General features: G+C 46.6%; 1 protein-coding gene and 1 long non-coding RNA gene across 3 annotated transcripts; one reads left to right on the forward strand and one right to left on the reverse strand.

Moving 5' to 3' along the window:
* Nucleotides 1-97: 97 nt before the first annotated feature.
* Nucleotides 98-5604, reverse strand: LOC116478843 (uncharacterized). 2 transcript variants are annotated; one of them, XR_009208993.1, is made up of 3 exons: nucleotides 5462-5604; nucleotides 4708-5034; nucleotides 98-272 (listed from the first exon to the last, which is right to left on the reverse strand). It is a non-coding gene; the product is annotated as an uncharacterized LOC116478843 (long non-coding RNA). The 2 variants fall into 2 exon arrangements; XR_004250867.2 differs by having other exon boundaries at nucleotides 5384-5476.
* On the forward strand, nucleotides 5133-27430 carry NUDT19 (nudix hydrolase 19). Its single transcript, XM_032170372.2, has 3 exons — nucleotides 5133-6019; nucleotides 22880-23087; nucleotides 25413-27430. Exons 1-3 carry the CDS (start codon nucleotides 5306-5308, stop codon nucleotides 25616-25618), a joined length of 1128 nt encoding a protein of 375 aa, XP_032026263.1. The 5' UTR covers nucleotides 5133-5305; the 3' UTR covers nucleotides 25619-27430.
* The last annotated feature ends 247 nt before the right edge of the window (nucleotides 27431-27677 follow it).

Consider the following 27677-nt stretch of genomic DNA (forward strand, 5'->3'; position numbering starts at 1 on the left):
CCCCCATGTTTATTTTGGAGCAAGATTGTGTCAGGTGTTTGAACCAGAGCAACTCCATCTTGTATAGGGGCTGGACAAAATGAGCCTGAGACTGGTACAGGAGTTAAGAAGAATTTACTTAGGCAGATAGTGAGGGCACGGAAGTCCTCCGTAAAGTTTTCCTTTCTAACGAGCAGCCTGTAAAATCCAGCTGCAGACATAGATCCGACAGTTGTGCCACTCCTGTTGAAGATGGCGGCTCCATCTTCCCTTCTCTTTGTCGGCCACGTGTACTGTAAGAAGCAGACAAGATGACACCAATCAAATGGAAAGCCCATTTGCATGATAAGATTAGGGTGGGGTGACCAGCCTTCCCCAAGATCATGCCACTGCACTCCAGCCTGGGGTGACAGAGTCAGTGAGACCCTGTCTCAAAAAAAAAAAAAAAAAAAAAATGCCAGGCACAGTGCCTGAGGCCTGTAATCCCAGCACTTTGGGAGGCCAACACGGGTGGATCACATGAGGTCAGGTGTTCAAGACCAGCCTGGCCAAGATGGTGAAACCCTGTCTCTACTAGAAATACAAAAATTAGCCAGATGTGGTGGCAGGTGCCTGTAATCCTAGCTACTTGGTAGTCTGAGGCAGGAGAATCGCTTGAACCCAGGAGGCGGAGGTTGCAGTGAGCCAAGATCATGCCACTGCACTCTATCCTGGGCAACAGGAGCAAGACTCCTCAAAAAAATAAAATTAAAATAAAGGCTCATGTTGCTGCGTTGGCTCATGTCTGTAATTCCAGCACTTTGCAAGGCCGAGGCAAGTGGATTGGTTGAGCCCAGGAGTTCAACACCAGCCTGGGCAACAAAGCAAAACCTTATCTCTACAAAACATACAAAAATTAGCCCATTGTGGTGCTGTAGTCCCAGCTACTCAGGAGGCTGAAGTGGGAGGACCACTTGAGCCTGGGGGTGTCTAGACTCTGGTCTGCTGTGATAGCATCACTGCATCTGGGCCACAGAGTGAGACCCTGTCTCAAAAAAAAAAAATGAATAACCACCTAAAAATAACTTCTCAGAATGATTTTAAAGAAGGTTTTTTTTCTTTTATCTTTTTCTTTTTTTTTTTTGAGACGTAGTCTAGGTCTGTCGCCCAGGATGGAGTACAGTGGCATGATCTTGGCTCACTGCAACCTCTGCCGCCTGGGTTCAAGCAATTCTTCTGCATCACCATACCAAGCTAATTTTTGTATTTTTAGTAGAGATGGGGCTTCACCCTGTTGACCAGGCTGGGCTCAAACTCCTGACCTCAGGCAATCCACCCATCTTGGCCTCCCAAAGTGCTGGGATTGCCAGGTGTGAGCCACTGTGCCCAGCCTGAAGTATAACTTTTGAGGCTAAGTCATAAAAGGCATCATGGCTTCTTCCTCTCTCATAGATCATTCTTTCTGGGAGAAGTTTACCTACCAAGTCCGGAAGACATTGAAGCAACCTTACGGAAAGATCCATGCGGTAAGGAACTAGGCTCCCTGCCAACAGCCATGTGAGTGAGCCATTGAGGAAGTGGATCTCCCAGTGCTGGACAAGCCCTGGCTGACATGCTGATCACAACCTCATGTGAGATACTAAGTTAGGATCACCACATGGAGGTGGTCCCTAATCCCTGATCAACAGAAATGGTGGGATAATCAATGTCCATTGTTTTTTGTTTGTTTTTCTTGTTTTTTGTTTTGTTTTGCTTTTGATTTTGAGACAGAGTCTTGCTCTCTCACCCAGGCTGCAGTGCAGTAGCACTATCTCAGCTCACTGCAACCTCCGCCTTCTGGATTCAAGCGATTCTCCTGCCTCACCCTCCCGAGTAGCTGGGATTACAGGCGCCAGCCACCACACCCAGCTAATTTTTTTTTTTTTTTTTTAAGTAGAGAAGGGGTCTCACCACGTTAGCCAGGCTGGTCTGAAACTCCTGACCTCAGGAGATCTGCCCACCTCGGCCTCCCAAAGTGCTGGGATTACAGGTGTGAGCCACTGTGCCCCACCTTTTGTTTTTCTTTCGAGGCAGTCTTGCTCTGTCACCCAGGTCGCAGTGCAGTGGCGTGATCATGGCTCACTGCAGCCTCCAACTCCTGGGCTCAAGCGATCCTCCCATCTCAGCCTCTTGAGTAGCTGGGACTACAGGCATGTGATACCACACCCAGCTAATTTTCTTTCTTTTTTTTTTTTTTTTTGAGACAGAGTCTCACTCTGTCACCCAGGCTGGAGTGCAGTGGTGCAATCTCGGCTGACTGCAAGCTCTGCATCCCGGGTTCTCACCATTCTCCTGCCTCAGCCTCCCAAGTAGCTGGGACTACAGGAGCCCACCACCACGCCCGGCTAATTTTTTTGTATTTTTAGTAGAGATGGGGTTTCACCGTGTTAGCCAGGATGGTCTCGATCTCCTGACCTGTGATCCGCTCGCCTCGGCCTCCCAAGGTGCTGGGATTACAGGCGTGAGCCACTGCGCCTGGCCGCTAATTTTCTTTTAAGAGGCAGGGTCTTGCTGTGTTTCCCAGGCTGGTCTTGTATTCCTGGCCTCAAGTTATCCTCCCGCCTCGCCCTCCCAAAGTGTTAGGGTTACAGACATTACCCACCATGCCTGGACAATAAGTGTTTATTGATTTAAGCCACCAAGTCTTTGACTAATTTGTTAACAGCATTAGGTAAATAACATATCCACAAATTAATTTGTCCTGTGAGCAGAGCACTTTAGATATGAATATGATATCTGTATCTCTTTGAATGCTCATGGATAGTTGTTTGCTTCTGTACTGTTTCTTGGCTACAGTTCAGATAACTGAGTTTATATGACATGATCTCTGGATCCATAAACTGTAATTGTGTCATCTCAGAGCCCCAAGTAAGACAGTCATGGCAGTGTGCACATTTTGGACACTGTTCTGTGTTGGTTAAGGTCCAGTTTCTGCCAGGTGTGGTGGCTCACACCTGTAATCCCAGCACTTTGGGAGGCTGAGGTAGGCAGATCACTTGAGGTCAGGAGTTCGAGACCAGCCTCACCAACATGATGAAACCTTGTCTCTACTAAAAATACAAAAATTAGTCAGGCGTGGTAGCACGCGCCTGCAATCCCAGCTACTCCAGAGGCTGAGGCAGGAGAATTGCTTGAACCCGAGAGACAGATATTGCAGTAAGCCGACATCGCACCACTGCACTCCAGCCTGGTGAGAGAGCCAGACTCCCTCTCAAAAAAATAAAATAAAATAAAATAAAATAAAATAAAATAAAATAAAATAAAAGGTTCAGTTTCTGTTGTTTTGCTATGCACCCAGGACCAGGACTTGGTCATCTCACTCGTGAGTAACCAGCTTCTGTGAAAACCAGCTGATGTCGAAACACACACATTCACCCACAAAGGCATGGTGTTATTTTATAGCAAAGGGAGTAGTATGTTCTTAAGACCCTTAATCCCTCCATAAATGGTTAGTCATCTGTAAAATAGTGATAACTGTTTCCACTTCATGGGGTTTTGTAAGAATTACACAACTGGCCGGGCACGGTGGCTCACGCTTGTAATCCCAGCACTTTGGGAGGCCGAGGCGGGTGGATCATGAGGTCAGGAGATCGAGACCACGGTGAAACCCCGTCTCTACTAAAAATACAAAAAATTAGCCGGGCGTGGTGGCGGGCGCCTGTAGTCCCAGCTACTCGGAGAGGCTGAGGCAGGAGAATGGCGTGAACCCGGGAGGCGGAGCTTGCAGTGAGCCGAGATCGCGCCACCGCACTCCAGCCTGGGCGACAGAGTGAGACTCCGTCTCAAAAAAAAAAAGAATTACACAACTGATACTATACTTACAAAGTTCCTAGTGCCTCACACACAGTGTACTCAGTAACTACTAATATTATTATCCCCTAGGATTATTATTACTCCTAGTATTGAAGACATGTTACTTTAATCACCGGAATGCCTTATTTCCTTTCTCTCCCTTGCTCTGTATTTTTATTTTATTTATTTTTTTGAGACAGAGTCTCGCTCTGTCACCCATGCTGGAATGCAGTGGCACGATCTTGGCTCACTGCAACCTCCGCCCAGATTCAAGTGATTCTCCTGCCTCAACCTCCTGAGTAGCTGCAACTATAGCCGCGGGCCACCACACTCAACTAATTTTTGTATTTTTAGTAGAGACGGGGTTTTGTCATGTTGGCCACGCTGGTCTCAAAGTCCTGGCCTCAGGTGATCCGACCACCTTGGCCTCCCAAAGTGCTGGGATTACAGGTGTAAGCCACAGTGCCCGGCCAGAGACCAGGTCTCTTCAAACAAACAAACAAACAAAAACCCTAAATATTGACAATATCATCTGTGGATTCTACCCAGGAAATAACCCACATTAAAATGATGGTTTGTGAGGGTTGGCAGGGGTATAGTGTATTCATCCAAAAACATAACAAATGTGTGATCCAATTATAATAGCAATTATGGGAGAAGCTGTCGCTGACTGATAAGGAGTTATGAAAGAGAAGACTCAAATTTACACAGGCTTTTCAAAAGATCGTAATCCTCCTATTGGAGGTGGGAGTCTTCTAGTCACTAAAAAGGTGGAGAGAAATCTCCATGTGGAGGCCCAGATTAAACATCTCCCATCAAAGTGGAACTCATCAAATGTCCTAAGACACCTAAGGCCGTCCCCAGGCGCCCCGACAATAAAAGGTAACCAGAACACGAGAGAAATTACTCTGGGAGTACCTTTCACATTCAAGCTGTGCAGCAGGAAATTTATAATTTGGCAACTGGCTCATCCATTCATTTCTCATTGGTGTGGTTCATGTGTGCTTGCAAAGGTCAGACTTTTGCCCTTCGAATGTCCTCTCTCCCTCTTCCACAGGAAACACCCACATGTGGATCCTTGTTTAAAGGAGAAAGTCCTAGTCCTGAGCTTTTAGTGCGGTGGATGTCATCAGGCCTGGGTTTGCAGCTTGTTTTTTACCATGACAAGTCATATGCGCCCTTAAGCAGTCCCGCTCTTGGTCCAAGCTTCCTGCGTGGGAATACTGCGGTCCTCCTTTCAGGCAGCTGTGAATGACAAACGGTCGCTGGCTGCCATGACACCCATTGTCCCGCGAGAGTGCCCTAGCTGGGCCCCAGTGTACTGGAGGCGGTGCCAGCTCGGGTGCCCCTCCCACAGGCAGGCGCCGGTGCCGACCAAACGCCCAGGTTCACCCAGCACCGGACGCTCGTCCTCAATCCCCGCGAGGCCCCCGGAGGTGCTGGGGTCCCTGCAGGGCCGGGCCACCTGCCAAAGAGCTCTGGCCGCGCCAGAATCGGATTCGGGAAGCTGTGCGCCATGAGCAGCTCCCTGCGGCCGGGCCCCAGCCGCTGGCGGCGGGCGGCCAGCATCGTCCTGGCGTCTGGCTGGACGCACCCGGAGACCGCCACCCCGCCGTCGCGCCCGCCGCCCGCCGAGGGCTTCCGGCTGCTGCTGCTGCAGCGCTCCCCGCACCAAGGCTTCATGCCAGGCGCGCACGTCTTCCCGGGCGGAGTGCTGGATGCCGCCGACCGCTCGGCGGACTGGCTGGGCCTCTTCGCGCCGTATCACAGGCCGCCGCGCTTCGGCCTGGGCCCGGCGCCATTCAGCCGTGCCGCTTTCCCGTCGCTGCCCGACACCGATGACCACAATGCCGACAACACTGGGACGCTGCCTGAGGACGTAGCCTTCCGCATCTGCGCCGTGCGGGAGGCCTTCGAGGAGGCGGGCGTGCTGCTACTGCGGCCCAGGACTTCCCCACCAGGCCCAGCACCTGGGCCCGGCCTCGCCCTGGAGCCGCCGCCGGGCCTGGCCGCCTGGCGCGCCCGCGTGCGCCGGGACCCGCGCCACTTCCTGCGGCTGTGCGCCCACCTCGACTGCACACCCGACATCTGGGCGCTGCACAACTGGAGCGCCTGGCTCACCCCTTTCTTGCGCGGCACCACTCGCCGCTTCGAAACGGCCTTCTTCCTGTGCTGCCTGCGGGAGCCGCCGCCCGTCTACCCTGACTTGGCGGAGGTGGTGGGCTACCAGGTAGGGCCTGCTCATGGCCTTGCTGGGGACCGCAGGGACGTGAGATGGAGGATCTCTCCCAGCGGCCCAGGCCCCTCAGGGACCCCCGCATAGGGCGAGCCCAGAGAGATTAATCTGCAAGGAATGCTTAGACGGGCAGGAAGCCCTCACTCCTGTAGACCAAAGCCATGCTCTTGGTGAAGCGCTCTCTGCTTTCCTAGGCTTTGGGGTCTCAAGGCCTGGAGCCTGTCTTTCTCCACGTGGTTCCTCCAGCGTGGCCACTGTGTAAGCACTGGTACATGTGTAGACATAGTTCATCTCCACAGCCATTTAATTTGGTTTTCTTGGAGAACAGACTTAATATGATTCCAGTCTTCCTATTTTTATTTATTTTTGGTAAGGATGGGGGTCTTGTCTCTTTGTGTTGCACACCCAGGCTCATCTCCAGCTCCTGGTGTGTCCAGAATTGTTTCCTTCTGGTGGGTTCTTGGTCTCGCTGACTTTAAGAATAAAGCCGCGGACTCTTGCGGTGAGTGTAACAGTTCTTAAAGATGGCGTGTCCAGTTTCTTCCTTCAGATGTTCAGATGTGTCCGGAGTTTCTTCCTTCTGGTGGGTTCGTGGTCTCGCTGACTTCAGCAGTGAATCCGCAGACCTTCGCAGTGAGTGTTACAGCTCTTAAAGGTGGTGTGTCCGGAGTTGTTTGTTCCTCCTGGTGGGTTTGTGGTCTCACTGGCTTCAGGAGTGAAGCTGCAGACCTTTGCAGTCAGTGTTACAGCTCATAAAGGTAGTACAGACCCAAGGAGTGAGCAGCAGCAAGATTTATTGCAAAGAGCAAAAAAACTTCCCACAGCAAAAGGGGACCAGAGCCGGTTGGCTGCTGGTGGCTCAGGTGGCCAACTTTTATTCCCTTATTTGGCCCCGACCATGTCCTGCTGATTGCTCCATTTTACAGAGCGCTGATTGGTCCATTTTACAGAGTGCTGATTGGTGTGTTTACAAATCTTTAGCTAGACAGAGCGCTGATTGGTGTGTTTTTACAGAGTGCTGATTCGTGCATTTATAAACCTTTAGCTAGACACAGAGTGCTGATTGGTGCGTTTTTACAGAGTGCTGATTGGTGCATTTACAAACCTTTGGCTAGACAGAAAAGTTCTCCAAGTCCCCACTGGACCCAGGAAGTCCAGCTGGCTTCACCTCTGAATCCCACCTCTAAACAGGACACTCCAACTGCTGTTGGGAATTGGGCGATGACTGCTGTAGCTACTTCCTGCTGGACAGGGGCAAATAAGGGGCCCTGCAGTTGTAGTGTCCTCCAGAGGGGAACTCTCTAGGCCAGTGAAAGGGCCAGTGGGTCAGTCCAGGGGGTCCTCGGTGAAGTTGTTAGTTGAGCTCATTTGGGTTTCCACTTGTAAGACCATCTGTAGTTTGATGGCCTTGATTCTAGAGGAAGCAAATTTGACAAGGAGGTTAAAAATACAGGGCCTGAAGGCAAGTAATAATAAAAAGGCTGTCACAGGATGTAGAAAGGGGAGAAGCCATGTTGCCCAACTCCAGAGGTTGGTGTAAGAGTTTGAAAGGCATTGTCTGATTTCAGAAGCCTTTTCCTATAAATGCCGGGCGGCATCTCACACTATCCCTGACTTGTTAGTGTAAAAACAACACTCTTCCCCTAAGGTGCAAAGTCCTCCTTTCTCAGTAGTGAGACGGTCTAGGCCTTGGGTGTTTTGGAGAGTCACTGCTGCCAAAGAGTCTATTTGGGATTGTAGTTACTATCCTTACTGGATAGATTTTGTTATTTCTTGCAAACTGTCTGACAAATCCTTTGAGAGTGTGTGGTAGTAAGATAATGAAGTAGATAAACTGGCTATTCCGGTTCCTGTAGCAGTGGCCATTTCTAGCCCTATAAGTAGGGGTATTAGTTGTATGGCCCTGTGCTGACAGACTTGAGCTTTGAGGGGCACTGATAGGGTCTGATATCCATAAGATTAGAAGTTAGGATAATATATGTTACACTGTTAACTTTTAGCAAACTTTACTTTTGTTGAAAACCTTAAGTTTGGGATTTCAATTATTCTTTGCTATTAATAAGACCTCATTCAGTCCATATTAACTTAAAATTGGTATAGATGGCTCCTTCCTGATTCTGTAAGTACTTTAAGGTTTGGCTGAGTGCAAATAGCTTGCATGTTTGAGCAGACCAATTATTAGGCAATTTTCCTAACTCTGCTTCTATAAGAGTTTCCTTATCACGTACTGAATACCCATTGTGTCTTTTTCCTTAATCGCCCAGGAGGAAACATCTATCATCCTGTCCTGAAGGGAATTCCTCCTATGTCTGGTCAGACCTTCAGATTTAGATCCCCCGTTAGGAAACTTGCTGGGTTAAGGATTTTTGATAGGAAGGCTACGGGTTGTCAGTGGCCTCAGTGCTTTCAGGCTATGCCCTTGTTTACACTGACAGCAAGGTGGTATTGGAGTGTTATAGGGTTACAGAGAAGACCTTTAATTATCAATTGTAGGTTTTATTTTTTATTTTTATTTTTATTTTTTTGGAGACGGAGTCTTGCCCTGTCACCCAGGCTGGAGTGCAGTGGCGCAATCTAGGCTCACTGCAACCTCTGCCTCCCGGGTTCAAGCAGTTCTCTTGCCTCAGCCTCCCGAGTAGCTGGAATTACAGGTCCCCGCCACCACACCTGGCTAATTTTTGTATTTTTAGTAGAGACGGGGTTTCACCATGTTGGCCAAGTTGGTCTCGAACTCCTGACCTCGTGATCCGCCTGCCTTGGCCTCCCAAAGTGCTGGGATTACAGGCGTGAATTATAGGTTTTAAATTTACCCTGGCTTTTAAAGGAATAGGGTACACTTTTCTTTACTACTTCTATCTCTTTCTCTCTGACTGCTTTGTCTCTTCCTCTCTTTCCTTCTCTCTTTGACTTTCTGTCTGTCTCTTCCTCTCTTTCCTTCTGTCTTTGACTTTGTCTCTCTCTTTCTCTCTGCTGGTCTTTCCCTGCCTCTGCCAGCCGCTTGTGCTGCTGTTCTCCCTTCTCCTTCCCCTTTTTGATGTCTTTGGCAGTGTAAGACTGCCACCTCCTTGGGTTTTTGCACTGAGTGCCATAACTCTATGATTTCCTTGTGGTATTTAATGGGGGTTCCCCCGGAGGTTAGGAACTCCCTTTCTTTACATATTGCAGCATGGGCATGTAGGATTAGATAAGCATACTTGCTATCTGTATACACATTTATTCTTTTTTCCTTTCCCAGTTCTAAGGCCCGGGTAAGTGCCACTAGTTCTGTTAACTGGGTGCTGGTCCCTGGGGGAAGAGGTTTACTTTCAAGTACGGTTACATCACTAGCTATGGCATAACCTGCCCTTTGTATCCCGTTTTCCACAAATGAACTTCCAATGGTATATAGGTTAAGGTCAGGATTAGCTAAGGGGACTTCTAAGAGATCCTCTCGGGCGGCATAAGTCTGGACTACAACCTGTTGGCAGCCATGCTCGACTGGCTCCCCATCCTCTGGGAGAAAAGCAGCAGGGCTGAGGGCCACACATGTATGCACTTGAAGCACTGGTCCCTCAAGGAGTAGTGCCTGGTATCTAAGCAGGTGGTTGTCTGATAGCCATAAACTTCCTTTGGCACCTAGTTTGCCATTTACATCATGAGTAGTCCAGACAGTGAGATCCTTTCCTTGTATTATTTTGATAGCCTCTGACACTAAGACAGCCACCGCCACAACTACCCGTAAACAGTGAGGCTAGCCTTTTGCTACTATATCAGTTTCCTTGCTTAGGTATGCCACTGGTTGTGGGATTGTCCCATGAGTCTGAGTAAGGAAGCCAAGAGCTATTCCTGCTCTCTCTGTGACATTTAAAGAAAAGTTTCGTCCTGTGGGAAGGCTTAAGGCTGGAGCTTGAGTTTGTTCCTTCCAATGCCCAGACTTCAGGGTTGATTCCCTCCTCAAGCAGGGGCAACAAATGGGTAACTTGTTCCTCGTATTCATGTAGGTAATAGTTCCAGTTTGGGCTAATATATCCCTCCCTAATAAGGGTGTGGGACTTTCAGGCATAACAAGAAAGGCATGTGAAAAGAGCAAAGTCTCCCAATTACAACTGAGGAGGTGGGAGAAATACCTGGTTACAGCCTGTCCCAGGATTCCTTGGATGGTAACGGACCTTGAGGACAGCTCCAGGACAGGAGATTAATGCTGAGAAAGCTGCGCCAGTGTCCAGGAGGAAGTCAATTTCCTGGCCCTCAATGGTTATACATACCCGGGACTCAGTGAGAGTGATGACATGAGCTGGTGCTTGCCCCGGGCACCCTCAGTCTTGTTGCATCATCTGGTTGGTGGCTTCTGTCCCAGAGAACCTTTGTCCTCTGGGGCAGTGTGCCTATCAGTGATTGCCTTGGCATAGTGGACATGGGCGAGGGGGCAGCTTGTTTCTCATAGGACAATCTTTTTTTTAAAAAGTGTCCTTGTAAACCACACCGATAACAAGCCCTACCAGGTGATTGGCCTGCACCATTTTCTGTCCCCTCTGAACCCCCAAGAGGGCCATGACTAAGTCTGCAGCCTTTCTCTGATCTCACTTTTCCTTTTGGGCCTGTCCATCTTGATCCCTATTATAGAGCGCTGAGGTTGCCAGGTTTAATAATGCTTCTAGAGTTTGTTCAGGGCCCAGGGCTCACTTTTGGAGCTTTCTCCTGATATCCACAGCTGATTGGGTAATAAACTTATCTTTTAGGATCAATTGACCTTCAAGTGAGTCGGGTGACAGGGGAGTATATTAAGGCCTCCTGTAGCTGCTCGAGGAAGGCAGAAGCATTTTCTTCCTTTCCCTGAGTTATGGTGGACATCATTGAATAATTCATGGGCTTTTTCCTAATTCTCCTTAGTCCTTCTAGAACACAAGTCAGCAGATGTTTACGACTCCAGTCCCCATGATCTGAGTCGAGGTCCCAGTGGGGATCCATACTGACTTGCTGACATACGGCTTGCTGACTGGTAAGGAATTTATCGCTTTCTTCAGCTGTCATTCTATCATTTACTGGACTAAGATACCAGATATCTCCAAACTCTTTGGCTGCAGCTAAAGCCGCATTCTTTTCATTAAAGGCCAGGGTTTGATCTAACACTAGCATGACATCTCTCCAAGTGAGATTGAAGGTTTGCCCTAGACCCTGTAGGACATCTGTATACCTATCAGGATCATCTGAAAGCTTCCCAAGGTCTGCCTTGATCTGCTTAAAATCAGAGAGGGAGAAGGGGACATGTACCCAGGTTGGGCCAAATTCCCCTCCCCCTACAGCTTGAAGGGGACATAACCTATAGCCTGGGGGTTTTTGTGGTCCTTTGGAGATTTCTTTGCTTGTTTCCTTCTGGGCGGGGGAGATGAGAGGAGGCTTACCATTAATAGGAAGGGGACCTATAGGGAGGCTAGGATATGGGGATAAGCTGAGAGGTCCTCCTGTGGGATGTAAATTGCAAGCTTTGCATAGTTGCGTATTCTCCTTCAATGAAAAGAAAGCTTGGACATAAGGTATTTCACTCCATTTGCCTTCCCTCTTACAGAAAAGGTCAGGCTGCAGGATAGTATTGTAGTTTATACTTCCCTCAGGTGGCCATTTTTCCCCATCAGAGAGAGAATATTGGGGCCAGGCTGTAGTGTAGAAAAAAATGAGCCACCTCTTTTTCAGGGTTTATGGGTCAAATTGGTCCCAATGGCTTAGGATGCATTTCAAGGGTAAGCCTGTTGATGCCTGAGTGTTTCCCATCTGAAAGACACCTGCAGTTTTGGTTTGTTTGTTTCTCCCCCTGCCCAAGAACCCACAACGGTCCCTGGACCCTGCTGATTGGAATAGTTGTGCTCACCAGTGCAGCAGCAGAAACACCTCTTGCCCAAGAACTTGCAACAGTCCCCGGACCCTGCTGATCAGAATAGTTGTGCTCACCGACGCAGCAGCAGAAACAACCCCTGCCCAAGAACCCACAACAGTCCCTGGACCCTGCTGATCAGAATAGTTGTGCTCACTGACACAGCAGCAGAAACACTAGTTCTCCTAGACCACAAGGAAGAATGAGGAAGTTCGGATTTAGTGGCCTTTCCAACACATTCTCGAAAACCTGCACCCTTGCCCGTCCTCCTAGACCACAAAGAGGACCAAGAAAAATTGGATTTAGTGGCCCTTACTGACGCATTCTCGGAAACCTGTTAGAGTCCTAAGCATTCTCTTGTTAGTATTGGGACCTTACCCATGTCCTATAAGGATGTTATGCCCCCAAAATGAAGTGGAGGGCCATACCCTGAGGGAGAGAAGAGATCTCCAGAGTTGAAAGAGTGAAGCCTTTTGTCCCCACTTATATGAATAGGAAGGATACAATTTCTGAGGCTCCCAATATCCTAGCTTCAGGAATAGCTTTTGTTAGGCCTACTTATCTGAGGAGGGATTCTAAAATTCCAGATAGTCCCCCCCTACGACGGGGCTTTGAGCAAAAATTATGTCTTTCTGATTGGTGAGCCCAGGTGTCTAAAGAAGGTAAGAGTCCTGAAGTTTATACTAGAAATCATTCTTACAGGAGAAACTAGAAAAGCACCAGAGACGGAGGGGTTTTTAGAAGTTGGACTAGCCTTGAAGAAAGGCGAGAGGAAGTTTGTCTGACAGGCATTAGGACCCAGGAGGCAAGGGTCAGGATAGATAGGATAGATGGGTGAGTCTCACTTGGGCGACATGACTTTCAGAGTTCCACTCATGACTGCAGGGTCAAACAACTTGTTTGAATCCTGGAGCTGAATGGCTTTCTTCTCGGTCAACCCTCGGCTCAGACCAGAAGTACAGGAAAAGCAGAAGCTGGTTCCAGGCAAACCAGCACTCCCAACTCTGAAGAGTCCGGGGTTGTTAGCCCTTTCCCAGAAAGTTTGACACACGTGTCTTTAGTCTAGCAGCCACACTAGTTGCTTTTATTTAGCCCCCAAATTCTAAGGAAAAAATAGGACAGAATAGCAAGCAAAAGGGGTCCGAAGGTACTCACTACTTGGCAATAGGTGATAGTCCCTTTGTGGTCGCCAAAATGTGTCCGGAATTGGTTCCTTCCGGTGGGTTCGTGGTTTTGCTGACTTCAAGAATGAAGCCGCAGACCCTTGCGGTGAGTGTTACAGTTCTTAAAGATGGTGTGTCCAGAGTCTGTTCCTTCAGATATTCAGATGTGTCCAGAGTTTCTTTCTTTCAGTGGGTTCGTGGTCTCGCTGACTTCAGGAGTGAAGCCGCAGACCTTTGCAGTGAGTGTTACAGCTCTTAGAGGTGGCGTGTCTGGAGTTGTTTGTTCCTCCTGGTGGGTTCTTGGTCTCGCTGGCTTCAGGAGTGAAGCTGCAGACCTTCGCGGTGAGTGTTACAGCTCATAAAGGTAGTGCAGACCCAAAGAGTGAGCAGCAGCAAGATTTATTGTGAACAGCGAAAGAACAAAGCTTCCACAGCATGGAAGGGGACCCGAGCAGGTTGCTGCTGCTGGTTCGGGTGGCCAGCTTTTATTCCCTTATTTGGCCCCACCCACATCCTGCTGATTGGTCCATTTTACAGAGCGCTGATTGGTCCATTTTACAGAGCGCTGATTGATCCATTTTACAGAGTGCTGATTGGCTCGTTTTTACAGAGTGCTAATTGGTGCATTTACAAACCTTTAGCTAGACACAGAGTGCTAATTGGTGCATTTACAAACCTTGAGCTAGACACAGAGTGCTGATTGGTGCATTTTTACAGAGTGCTGATTGGTGTGTTTACAAACCTTTAGCTAGACACAGAGCACTGATGGGTGCATTTTTACAGAGTGCTGATTGGTGCATTTACAAACTTTAGCTAGACAGAAAAGTTCTCTAAGTCCCCACTCGACCCAGGAAGTCCAGCTGGCTTCACCTGTCACTGGGCTCAAGTGATTCTCCGGTCTCAGCTTCCCGGGTAGCTGGACCCACAGGCACCTGCAACCACGCTTGGCTAATTGTTTTATTTTTTGTAGAGACTGGATCTCACTATGTTGCTCAGGGAGGTCTTGAACTCCTGGCCTCAAGCGACCATCGAGCTTCAGCCTCCCAAAGTCTTGGGGATTATTGGCATAAGCTACTGTGCCTGGCCAGTTTCTGTCTTTTAAAATTTATTGGCCAGTACAGTGACTGACACCTATAATCTCAGCATTTTGGGGGAAGAAGGCCAGAGGATAGATTGAGCTCAAGAACTCAAGACCTGCCTGGACTGTAACATACTAAGACCTCATATCTACAAAGAATTTTAAAACTTAGCTGGGCATGGTGGTACATGCCTGTGGTTCCTGTTACTGAGGAAGCTGAGGTGGGAGGATCCCTTGAGCCTGGGAGGTTGAGGCTGCAGTGAGCCATGATCACACCACTGCACTTCAGCCTGGACAACAGAGTGAAGCCCTTTCTCAAAAAAAAAAAAAAATTATTGAGACTTGTTTTATGGCCATGAATATGTTCTATCTTGGTGAATGTTCCCTTTGCACCTAAGAAGAATATGTTTTCTGCTGTTTGTTGGTATTTTGGTAAAAATGTAAAATTAGGTTGAGTTGTTCATAGCATCTTGCAGGTTTTTTTTTTTTTTTTTGAAATGGAGTCTTGCCCTGTCACCTAGGTTGGAGTGCAGTGGCCTGATCTTGGCTCACTGAAACCTCCACCTCCCAGGTCCAAGCGATTCTCCTTCCTCAGTCTCCTAAGCAGCTGGGATTATGGGCGCCCGCCACCATGCCTAGCTAATTTTTGTATTTTTAGTAGAGACGGGTTTCACTGGGTTGGTCAGGCTGGTCGCCAACTCCTGACCTCAGGTGATCCACCTACCTGGGCCTCCCAAAGTGCTGAGATTACAGGCGTGAGCCACTGTGCCTGGCCAGTCTTGCAAGTCTTCTATATCATTTCCTTGTTTCATCGGGTGCTGAGAGAGGAATGCGGAAATCTTCAACTAATAATTGTGGAGTTGTCTTTTTCACCTTTTGGTTCTATCAAATTTAGCTTCATGTATTTTGAAGCTCCCATGTAAGGTACTGACTGTATCCACATTTAGGACTTTTAAAAGTTCATGGATTAACTCTTTGATGATTATGAAATATCCTTTGTTATTCCTGGTTATAATCTTTATTCTGAAATCTGAAGTTTACTCTGTTTGATATTAATATAGCGCCTCTGACTTTCTTTTGATTCATGTTAGTATATTTTTCTATCCTTTTAAACTATCTTTGTATTTATTATTATCAGTGTGTTTCTGGCTGGGTGCAGTGGCTTACACCTATAATCCCAACACTTTGGGAGGCCAAGGAGGCCTGATCACCTGAGTTCAGGAGTTTGAGACCAGCCCAGCAACATAGCAAAACCCCATCTATATTAAAAATACAAAAATTATCCAGGTGTGTGGGGGTCTGTCCTGCAGACCCTGACCCAATGATGGATGAATAACGTGCACTGATACAGATACTCTGCATTGCCAGTCTGACTGAGCATCAGGGCTACTTACAGACTCCCAGGAGAGTGCTGTAAAAAGTTGCGACCTCGGCCTTGACCAGCCAGCAAGACTCGCATTTATTCAATAAAAATTAATTGACAAAGGCTTGTGTCAACACCACTAGAGGGTAATTGACCTTGCAGACATCCCAGATAGAAAGCAATTAAGCACCTGCAGTAGATCAAGGGTTAGTCTTAGGACCACATGAGTAAACAAACGAGTTAGATAAACTCCCCACATTCCTTTGTATCTACTTTAATTTATTTAACTAAAGGTGAATGGACTAGGCTGCCTTCAGCCAGATCTGTTACCAAAGTTAGGCAAACTCTCAGGCCTTCCAAGAGGGTTTCTGGCTATTATAACTAAAATTTTTCCCACCAGCCTGACTGAACCCTCACACAGGTGGAGACAGGAGAATTGCTTGAACCCAGGAGGCAGAGATAGCAGTGAGCCAAGATCATGACACTGCACTCCAGCCTGGGCAACAGAGTGAGACTCCATCTCCAAAAAAGAAAAAAAAGTGTGTTTCTTGTAGGCAGCATATAGTCTTGCTTTTTATCCAATATAAAAACTTTTGCTTTTTAGTTGGTGTGTTTATTCATATTTGTTATTGTCAATAAGATTAGATTCACATGTACCATCTTACTGCTCATTTTTTGTTCCCATCTATTTGGACTGTTTTTCTTATGACTGTTTTATTTCCATTATTAACTTATTAACTATGTCTCTTTGTAGTTGCTCTAAAATTTGCAATAGACATTTTTCATTTCGTTTATAGAGTTAGAACCTTGCAGCAATATATTTGTTTTTTCCCTCCTGTCCTTTATGCTATTGTTGTCATACATTTGACTTTTATTATAAACTCTACAATACACTCTGATTATTTTTGCTTTAGACCATCAATTTTTTTTTTTTTTTTGAGACGGGGTTTCACTCTTGTTGCCCAGGCTGGAATGCAATGGTGCAATATCAGCTCACCACACCCTCCACCTCCCGGATTCAAGTGATTCTCCTGCCTCAGCTTCCCCAGTAGCTGGGATTACAGGCATATGCCACCACGCCCAGCTAATTTTGTATTTTTAGGAGAAATGGGTTTTCTCCATGTTGGTCAGGCTGCTCTCAAACTCCCAACCTCAGGTAATCCGCCCACCTCGGCCTCCCAAAGTGCTGGGATTACAGGCATCAGCCACCACACCCAGCCTAGACCATCAGTCTTAATGAGAAAAAAATGTCTTATGTTTACCTGCATATTTACTATTTTTTTATTGAGATGGAGTTTCATTCTTGTTCCCTAGGCTGCAGTGCAATGGTGCTATCTCGGCTCACCACAACCTCCACCTCCCGGGTTCAAGTGATTCTCCTGCCTCAGCCTCCCCCAAGTAGCTGGGATTGCAGGCATGTGCCCACCATGGCCAGCCAATTTTGTATGTTTAGTAGAGACGGGGTTTCTCCATGTTGGTCAGGCTGGTCTTGAACTCCTGACCTCAGGTGATCCACCTGCCTCAGCCTCCCAAAATACTGAGATCACAGGTGTGGGCCACTGTGCCCAGCCTTTTTTTTTTTATTTGAGATGGAGTCTCACTGTGTCACCTAGGCTGGAGTGCAGTGGCGTGATCTTGGCTCACCACAACCTCTGCCTCTCTGGTTCAAGTGATTCTCCTGCCTCAGCCTCCCGAGTAGCTGGGATTACAGGCACCCACCACCATGCCCAGCTACTTTGTGTATTTTTAGTAGAGACGAGTTTTCACCATGTTGGCCAGGCTGGTCTCAAACTCCTGACCTCAGGTGATCCACCCAGCTGGGCCTCCCAAAGTGCTGGGATCACAGGCATGAGCCACCATGCCCAGCCATATATTTACTATTTTTAGCACTCTTTATTCCTTTGTGTAGCTCCAAATCTATCTCTGGTATCCTTCTGCCTAAAGAAGTTTCTCTAATATTTCTTGTAGTGTAGATCCTATGACAATGAATACTCTAACTTTTGCTTGCTTGAAAATAACTATTTTGCCTTTGTTTTTGAAAGATACTTTGGCTAGGTATAAAATTCTAGGTTGATAGTTTTTTTTCTTTATGTACCTAAAAATATTGCTGCCTTATTTGCTAGTTTGCATAAATTTCTTATGAGAGGTCTGTTACCACTCTTGCAGGTAATTTTTTTTTTTTTTTAGACAGAGTCTTGCTCTGCCGCCCAGGCTGGAGTGCAATGGTGTGATCTCAGCTCACTGCAACCTCCGCCTCCCGGATTCAAGCAATTCTCCTACCTCAGCCCCCTGAGTAGCTGGGATTACAGTCACATGCCACCACGCCCAGCTAATTTTTGTATTTTTAGTAGAGACGGGGTTTCACCACGTTGGTCAGGCTGGTCTCGAACTCCTGACCTCGTGATCCACCTGCCTTGGCCTCCCAAAGTACTGGGATTACAGGCGTGAGCCACCGTGCCCAGCCTCTTGCAGGTAATATTTTTTATTTCTTTCATCATGTTGATGTTTTCCTTTGTATCTTTACAGCATTGTTTTTTTGTTTTTTTGTTTTTTTGAGACGGAGTCTCGCTCTGTCGCCCAGGCTGGAGTGCAGTGGCGCAATCTCAGCTCACTGCAAGCTCCGCCTCCCGGGTTCACGCCATTCTCCTGCCTCAGCCTCTCCGTGTAGCTGGGACTACAGGCGCCCGCCACCGCGCCCGGCTAATTTTTTTTTGTATCTTTAGTAGAGACGGGGTTTCACCGTGGTCTCGATCTCCTGACCTCGTGATCCGCCCACCTCGGCCTCCCAAAGTGCTGGGATTACAAGCGTGAGCCATACAGCATTGTTTTTTAATGCCCTTTTCTGCTAACTTAATCCTTGCTATAATTTCTGGGTCTGTTTCTGTTGACTTACTTTTTTTCTAGTTTTGGATGAAGTTTTCCCACTTCATCATGTCTTGCAATTTTTACTGAATGTTGGATATTGTGACTTTATGTTGTTAAGTGCTGGATCTTGTCACATTCCTTTAAACAGTATTGGACTTCGGGCCGGGCACGGTGGTTCATGCCTATAATCCCAGCACTTTGGGAGGCCGAGGCGGGTAGATCACCTGAGGTCAGGAGTTCTAGACCAGCCTGGCCAACATGGTGAAACCCCGTCTCAAGTAAAAATACAAAAATTAGCTGGGCATGGTGGCAGGCGCCTGTAATCCCAGCTACTTGGGGGGCCAAGGCAGAAGAATCAGTTGAACCTGGGAGGCAGAGGTTGCAGTGAGCCGAGATCGCGCCATCGCACTCCAGCCTGGGGGACAAGAGCAAGACTTTGTCTCAAAAAAAAAAAAAAAAGTACTGGACCTTGGCTGGGTACAATGGCTCACGCCTTTAACTCCAGCACTTTGGGAGGCCAAGGTGGGTGGATCACGAGGTCAGGAGTTCAAGACCAGCCTTGCCAACATGGGGAAACCCCGTTTCTACTAAAAATACCAAAAAAATTAGCCAGTCATGGTGGCGGGCGCCTATAGTTCTAGCTACTCAGGAGGCTGAAGCAGGAGAATCGCTTGAACCCAGGAGGCAGAGGTTGCAGTGAGATGAGATCACAGCACTGCACTCCAGCCTGGGTGACAGAGCGAGACTCTGTCTCAAAAAAGGAAGAAAAAAAAAAGAGAGTATTGGACATTTCCTAGCAAGTGATTGCAAATTACCTTAATTGTCTTGAGGTTTAATTTTTAAACCTTAATGATTTTAAGTGATTTTAGCATGGGCCTATAGTAGCCTTTATTCTAGAGCTAATTTAGCTGCACTTTTTTTTTTTTTTTTTAGACATACTCTCACTCTGCTGCCCAGGCTGGAGTGCAGTGGCGTGGTCTTGGCTCACTGCAACCTCCACCTCCTTGGTTCAAGTGATTCTCATACCTCAGCCTCCTGAGTAGCTGGGATTGCAGGCACGTGCCACCATGCCTGGCTAATTTTTGTATTTTTAGTAGAGTCAGAGTTTCACCATGTTGGCCAGGTTGGTCTTGAACTCCTGACCTCAGGTGATCCGCCCACCTCTGCCTCCCAAAGTGCTGGGATTACAGGCGTGAGCCACTGCACCTGGCCATTAGCTGCACTTCTAAATGGGTGACCCTTATAAGGTCTACTTGAGTGCTGCTTATGTTCAACATGATCTCTCCACTGTGATTGGAAGGAATTCGAATAATCCTTGGCCCCAGGTGAGCTCTGGGAGTTTAATCTTAAGGCTGTCAGGTAATTGTTCTTTCTTCAGAAATCATTCTCTCCTTACGTATACAATGGTGAGTAAAGTAAAATACTAATAATAGGAAAAAAAAGAGGCATCATTCTTTCCTGGTCTCATGTGGTTTCACCTTATGCATACATAGATAAGTGTTGAGCAAAGATTCAAGTGCACCCTACACAGATTTCTAGAGCTCTACTCTGTAGGTCTTTCCTCTCAGGTACAGCTTTATCCTTGGTTTCTCTTTCCATGGTTTGAGTTACCCTCAGTCAACCAAGGTCTGAAAATACTAAGATATTTGGAGGGAGAGAGAGAGACCACATTCACCAACTTTTATTACACGAAATGTTATCATTGTTCTAGTTTATTATAAGTTATTGTTGGCTGAGCATGGTGGCTCAACCCATGGTAATCCCAACCCCTTGGGGGCCAAGGCAGGCAGATTACCTGAGGTCGGGAGTTCAAGACCAGACCAGCCTGACCAACAGGAATAAACCCCATCTCTACTAAAAATACAAAATTAGCTGGGTGTGGTGGTGCATGCCTGCAATCCCAGCTACTCGGGAGGCTGAGACAGGAAAATCGCTTGAACCTGGGAGGCGGAGTTTGCGGTGAGCAGAGATCGTGCTATTGCACTCCAGCCTGGGTGACAAAAGGGAGACTCCATCTCAAAATGATAATAATAATAGTAAGTTATTGTTAATCTCTTACTGGGCCTAATTCATCAATTAAACTTTATCATAGGTGTGTATGTGTAGGAAGAGCACAGTTTGTATAAGGCTTAGCACTTCCTTGATTTCACGCATCCACTAGGGATCTGGGACAGTATTCCTCTTGCATAAGGGGAGACTACTGTATGCTGCTTCCCAAATTCTGCTGTATGGGCTTCCCAAAATCCAAGCTGTGTCTCAAGTCAGTGAAAATCCCAGGCTCTGATTAGTCTCTTGCTCCCTGGGTTGCAGTCTGGGAATTCCCTTTAAGCAGTAACCCTGGCCATGGCAGGACTCACCGCCCATTGTGGCCTCCCAGGTGGCTGTGATTACAGGCGTGAGCCACTGCACTCAGCAGGAAAGCACTGCATTTTGTACAATGCTTTACTAGTAAGAAGTAATCAGTAAGTGATAAGGTATTGTAACCTGTGGTCTGGACTAACCTAAACAGGTTGGATTAAGTGGGTTGATGCCTGCCAAATTTAACCCTTTGTCTTCATTGTTATCACTGAACTCATACGGTTGCCTTGGAAATAACATAGAGAGATTGGGTGGTCCTTTGAGGCCCAGGGCTCTGTTTTTTAAATGCCATTTTGGCCAACTGCAGAATGATTAGGGGACTCACTGAACTCATAGATTGCTGGGTACCATACCAGGGCCCTGGGAATGTGAAGCCTTCACAGGCTTCTCAGTCAATGTTTAAGCATGTACGAGCTTGCAAACCTTTGATCTACAGTCATCTAAAGCAGAAATCAATTCCAAATCCCAGGGCTTGGGGGCGAGAATCAGTTTCTCCTAGGTGTATAAGTGGATATTTAGTAAACCAACTAAAGAACAACCTTATGGCTAGGCACGGTGGCTCACACCTGTAATCCCAGCACTTTGGGAGGCCGAGGTGGGTGGATCACGAGGTCAGGATTTCAAGACCAGCCTGGCCAAGATGGTGAAATGCCATCTCTACTAAAGATACAAAAATTAGGTCGGGCGCTGTGGCTCACGCCTGTAATCCCGGCACTTTGGGAGGCCAAGGCGGGTGGATCACAAGGTCAGGAGATGGAGACCATCCTGGCAAACACGGTGAAACCCCGTCTCTACTAAAAGTACAAAAAATTAGCCAGGCGTGGTGGTGGGCGCCTGTAGTCCCAGCTACTCGGGAGGCTGAGGCAGGAAAATGGCATGAACCCAGGAGGCGGAGCTTGCAGTGAGCCGAGATCACACCACTGCAGTCCAGCCTGGGCGACAGAGCGAGACTCCATCTCAAAAAAAAAAAGATACAAAAATTATCCGGGATGGTGGTGGGTGCCTGTAGTCCCAGCTACTTGGGAGGCTGAGGCAGAGAATTGCTTGAACCCGGGAAGTAGAGGTTGCAGTGAGCCGAGATTGTGCTACTGCACTCCAGCCTGGGCGACAGAGCAAGACTAGGTCAAAAAAAAAAAAAAAAAAAAAAAAAAAAAAAAAAAATCACGCCTGTAATCCCAGCACTTTGGGAGGCCGGGGCTGGTAGATCATGAGGTCAGGAGATCGAGACCATCCTGGCTAACACAGTGAAACCCGTCTCTACTGAAAATACAAAAAATTAGCTGGGCGTGGTGGTGGGCGCCTGTAGTCCCAGCTACTCGGGAGGCTGAGGCAGGAGAATGGCGTGAACCCAGGAAGTGGAGCTTGCAGTGAGCCGAGATCACGCCACTGCTCTCCAGCCTAGGTGACAGAGCGAGACTCCGTCTCAAAAAAAAAAAGAACAACCTTTGAGTTTATTCTATATCCGTTGAATCAGCTCTTTTTATCTAAATGTCTATGGAAAGAAGGCTCAGGAAGGAGAGGAGGTTTTAGAATGAAGCCACTGAAGTTTACCGGGCAAATACTGCCTGGCTGAAACCCTACCAAGTTATTACTCTCTCGACTATAGGCTGAGTCATGCTGGGTTGACTTCCTGAAAGCTGCTGTTGCTCCTGATGCTTCACTGCCGTTGTACCATGTGGCACACATCACCACATCACAAAGCATTTTGGTTGCTGAAGTCCCCATAGGGCCTAGGAGAGCTTTGTGGTGTCCATCATTATATCCTCAGGATCTAGCCAAGTACCCATTTCCCAGAGGAATGAACAGGCACCAAATTCTCCATCTACTGTGATGAGTTTACCCTTCGGAGTCTTTCTTCTTTCAGCAGGGACCAGAACCACCTTACCCTCTCTGCATCTCCCGCCTCTTATGCTGAACAGCTCTCCCAGGTCAAGCCTTGGGGGTCTGCCCTGGTTTATTTACTAGTTCTGAGGATCAGCATCCTAATAAGCAACCTCTTAAGAGGATCAACCCAGCTTTCTTCACTGAATCTTTTCATGTTGCCTTGGAGGGATCTCGCAGGGCGCATTAATGAATTCATTTTACACATTCAATTCTACCTTAGTACTGGTCTGACTGTCTCAAATCTCACATTGTCTATGGCATAAACCTTAGGAAACCCTGCCTTTGTCTTTCACAGTGGTCATCTCCATCAGAGGCAACTGAAAGTTTCTTATCAAAAGAAATTTGGTTGCCACCCCCACAGTTCTACGAAGTGAGAAGACTTGCAAACTTTGCCTCTCTCTCTGACTTGCACAGATTTTGTTTGGGTCGTGCATTAGAAGGACTGGAAAGGTGGCTGCCAATCATCTTGTTAACTGCTGATGGGATGGTCCATCTTTTACCAGGTAAACCAGCGAAGCATCAGTGCTTTTGTTAGTATTCACATTCAGTGCTCTGGGCTGCATGGCAGTATTGCCCAACATAAAGACAGGAATTACAGGGTATTAGCTAAGTAAGATCAAAGCCTATAAAATATCCATATTATTATAACCAGAAATTCTGCATAATATCATATATATACACATACATTTATATTAATGTATTTCCTAGACATTGACAAAGGTCTTTCTCATATAATTTGTCACTTTTTTTTTTTTTTTTGAGACAGAGTCTCCCTCTGTCACCCAGGCTGGAGTGCAGTGGCACGATCTTGGCTCACTGCAACCTCCACCTCCCGGGTTCAAGCAATTCTCTGCCTCAGCCTCCCGAGAAGCTGGGATTACAGGTGCCTGCCACTGCACCTGGCTAATCTTTGTATATTTTTTTAGTAGAGACGGGATTTCACCATCTTGGCCAGGCTGGTCTTGAACTCCTGACCTTGTGATCCACCTGCCTTGGCCTCTCAAAATGCTGGGATTACAGTCATGAGCCACCACGCCTGGCCAATTTCTCACTTTTTTGCATTTTAAGTTTGAATTACGAGAACTCGTAAATTGTCATCTAATTTGAATTAGGGAGCTTTTTTTTGAGACAGAGTTTTGCTCTTGTCACCCAGGCTGGAGTGCAATCTGGGCTCACTGCAACCTTTGCCTCCTGGGTTCAAGCGATACTTCTGCCTCAGCCTCCCGAGTAGCTGGAATTACAGGCATGTGCCACTACGCCTGGCTAATTTTTTTGTATTATTAGTAGAGACAGGGTTTCACCATGTTGGCCAGGCTGGTCTTGAACTCCTGACCTCAGGTGATCCGCCCGCCTCAGCCTCCCCAAATTCTGGGATTATAGGCATGAGCCACTGCACCCAGCCAACTTTGTTTTTTTTTCAGTTGAACATAATTTCAATTGAAATTATGAATTATGAAATTATGAAGAAAATAAAAATAAAATGTTAACTCTATCTCAACTGAAAATACAAAAAAAAAAAATTAGCCAGGCATGGTGGCACACAGCTGTAATCCCAGCTGCTCAGGAGGCTGAGGCAGGAGAATCACTTGAACCCAGGAAGTAGAGGTTGCAGTGAGCCAAGATCATGCCACTGCACTCTAACCTGGGCAACAGAGCGAGACACTCTGTCAAAAAAAAAAAAAAAAAGGCCTGGCACGGTGGCTCACACCTGTAATCTCAGCACTTTGGGAGGCTGAGGCAGGTGGATCACCTGAGGGCGAGAGTTCGAGACCAGCCTGACCAACATGGAGAAACCCCGTCTCTACTAATAATACAAAATTAGCTGGGCATGGTGGCGCATGCCTGTAATCCCAGCTACTCAGGAGGCTGAGGCAGGAGAATCACTTGAACCCAGGAGGCGGAGGTTGTGGTGAGCTGAGATTGCACCATTGCACTCCAGCCTGGGCAACAAGAGCGATATTCTGTCTCAAAAAAAAAAAAAAAAAAGATTTATTACTCAACCTACAGTGGGAAAATTTAGCAGTTTTGATGTAATTTCTCTAAACCTGAAGATGATAAGAACAGCCCACTTTGAAACATCAAAAGTATATGGATATCAAGGCCAATCTTAATATCAGTATTGAATAGAATAAAGAGAGTCATGAACTAATATAATAGTTACAGTTCACAGTGGAAACATACCAGTCACAGATGTTTATGGGCCCAAAGAAAACTCTTGGCTGGGGCGTTGTGAGGGGATATTGAAAACACAAGAAAGAAGACAGGTGCAGTAGTTCACGCCTGTAATCCCAGCACTTTGGGAGGCTGAGGTGGGTGAATGATTTGAGGTCAGGAGTTTGAGACCAGCCTGGTAAACATGGCGAAACCTGTCTCTACTAACAATACCAAAATTAGCCAGGCGTGGTGGCAGGCACCTGTAATCCCAGTTACTCTGGAGGCTGAGGCATGAGAATTGCTTGAGCCCAGGAGGTGGAGGTTGCAGTGAGCCGAGATTGCGCCACTGCACTCTAGCCTGGGCAACAGAGTGAGACTCCATCTCAAAAAAAAAAAAAGATAAAAAAAACACAATAATGAAATTGAGGTAAGCTCATAGAATTAGGTTAATTAACAACTATCTCAGTTCCAAACATATTAAATAGATCAAAATAAATACTGATTTAACAACTATCTCAGTTCCAAACATATGAAACAGATAAAAATACTGATTTGTATAATATATCGGAGTGATTTATAAAATAATACTCGATGGAATTAAAATTTTATCCCTTCTGCCATGGTGAAAAATAATTTTGTATTTAAAAATAAAATCCAATTTTTTCCTTTTTCAGGTGATGAGCTATATTTAGAAGATTCAGACTTTTTGGAAAATCTTATGTCTACTGAAAAAAAGACTGAGGAAATCATGAAGGAAGGCAAGCAATTTCACCGGATAGTGACATACAATCGCCACCTTTATGATATCCACGTGACTGTTCAGTCAAAGTATAAACACGTTTATCCTAAGAACTCTGTAGTAAGAAAAAGCCATTTGTAGGGTGCTTAAGCTTGTTTGTAAAATGGCCTACTTGAAGTCCTCATGAATAATGAGGGTTGACTTTCATTTTCTTGAAACTTAAGGAAGTTTGTGCCTATAAAAGTTATTGCAATTCAGTATTTCTTTTCTTTTTCTTTTTTTTTTTTTTTTTTTTTGAGACAGAGTCTTGCTCTGTCGCCCAGGCTGGAGTGCAGTGGCATGATATAGGCTCACTGCAAGCTCTGCCTCACGGGTTCATGCCATTCTCCCGCCTCAGCCTCCTGAGTTGAGTAGCTGGGACTACAGGCGCCCGCCACCATGCCCAGCTAAATTTTTTGTATTTTTAGTAGAGACGGGGTTTCACCATGTTAGCCAGGATGGTCTCGATCTCTTGACCTTGTGATCCGCCCGCCTTGGCCTCCCAAAGTGCTGGGATTACAGGCGTGAGCCACCGCACCCGGCCTTTTTTTTTTTTTTGAGACAGAGTCTCACTCTTGCCCAGAACCCAGGCTGGAGTGCAGTGGCCCAATCTCGGCTCACTACAACCTTCGCCTCCCAGGTTCCAGCAATTCTCATGCCTCAGTCTCCTGAGTAGCTGGGACTATAGGCATGTGCCACCATGCCCCACTAAATTTTGTATTTTTAGTAGAAACAGGGTTTCACCATGTTGGCCAGGCTGGTCTTGATCTCCTGACCTCATGATCCGCCTGCCTTGGCCTCCAAAGTATGGGATTACAGGCGTGAGCCACCGCGCCCGGCATGGTGTTTCTTATATCAAGTGTTTTAGGGAGCTCTCTTGCTTATTCCATTCTTTAATCCTTACAGTGTGCCACACGTATGAAGTTTATAAAGTATTAATGATCTCATTACCCAAAACAAGAACATAATTTCACAAGGGTTACCACTTCTGTATTGTTTTATTATCTCAAAAATTTAAATAACATGTTCTGCTGCTTTATTGTTCTTGCTCTCCACCGTATTAGCACCTTCCCTGATGTGCTTTGGAGGTTGATCAATGAATTTCTGAGACTTTCTGCTGGAATTACTTTAGGGGTGTCTTATTAGATGATGAAAAGTAGGCTGAGATACCCTTCAAGTGACCTTGTCATTGTTTTCTTGCTATGTCTTTAGCTTAATGATTAAGATACAATTCTTTTTAAAATCAAATGGTATTATGTTTCCCAAATTAGAAATCAATTTTAGTTAACATTTTATTTTATTTATTTTTGAGACAGAGTCTCACTCTGTTGCCCAGGCTGGAGTACAGTGACACAGTCTCGGCTCACTCTAGTCTCCGCCTCCCGGATTCAAGCGATTTTTCTGCCTCAGCCTCCCGAGTAGCTGGGATTACAAGCACCCACCACCACGCCCAGCTAATCTTTGTATTTTTAGTAGAGACGTGGTTTCACCATGTTGGCCAGGCCGGTCTCGAACTTCTGACCTCAGGTGATCTGCCCACCTCAGCCTCGCAAAGTGCTGAGCATGAGCCACCACACCTGGCCTAGTTAGCATTTTAAAGAAACACAAAGCCATAACAAAAACCATCATTGTTTGTATTCCACACTGTTAATGAATGTGAAGAGGTTAGAAATGTAGTGTTTGATTAATGATGTTTATTTTTACTGTATTTAATATGAGTAATTTTTCATCATCTTTCAAGAGGAATAATATTTATTGATTAAAGGTGAGAAATGATAGTGAAGACACCAATTCCATGTCCAGATCTTGACTGTATCATGCATTGTACAATTGATTTCATATTTTATGAAATGCCTTAGTTTTCCTACTATAACATAAAGACAATGATGAATAAAGTTTATGTGTATGATTTAATCCAGATTAGAGAACTATATCTAGTGCGGCAGTCCTCAGCCTGAGCACTTTTGCCCTAGGGAACATTTAGCTATGTCTGGAAACATTTTTGGTTGTTGAAACTGTGGGCAGAGTGGGTGGGGTGGGGGAGTATGCTACCACCATCTAGTCGGGAGAGGCCAGGGATGCAATTGAACAGCCTGCAATGCACAGTCTCACCCACAACAAAGAATTACCTGACCAAGGGTGAGACACCCAATCTAAGGTA

Source organism: Hylobates moloch, unplaced genomic scaffold, assembly GCF_009828535.3.
Source record: "Hylobates moloch isolate HMO894 unplaced genomic scaffold, HMol_V3 SCAFFOLD_12, whole genome shotgun sequence".
Taxonomy (NCBI): domain Eukaryota; kingdom Metazoa; phylum Chordata; class Mammalia; order Primates; family Hylobatidae; genus Hylobates; species Hylobates moloch.

What these genes read in the sequence shown, in the direction of transcription:
- NUDT19 (XM_032170372.2), top strand. Translation starts at nt 5,306, where the DNA reads ATGAGCAGCTCCCTGCGGCCGGGCCCCAGCCGCTGGCGGCGGGCGGCC. An exon ending in CGGAGGTGGTGGGCTACCAG is followed by an intron (nt 6,020 to 22,879) that starts GTAGGGCCTGCT and finishes TGTCTTTCACAG; the next exon opens with TGGTCATCTCCATCAGAGGC. An exon ending in GATGGTCCATCTTTTACCAG is followed by an intron (nt 23,088 to 25,412) that starts GTAAACCAGCGA and finishes TTCCTTTTTCAG; the next exon opens with GTGATGAGCTATATTTAGAA.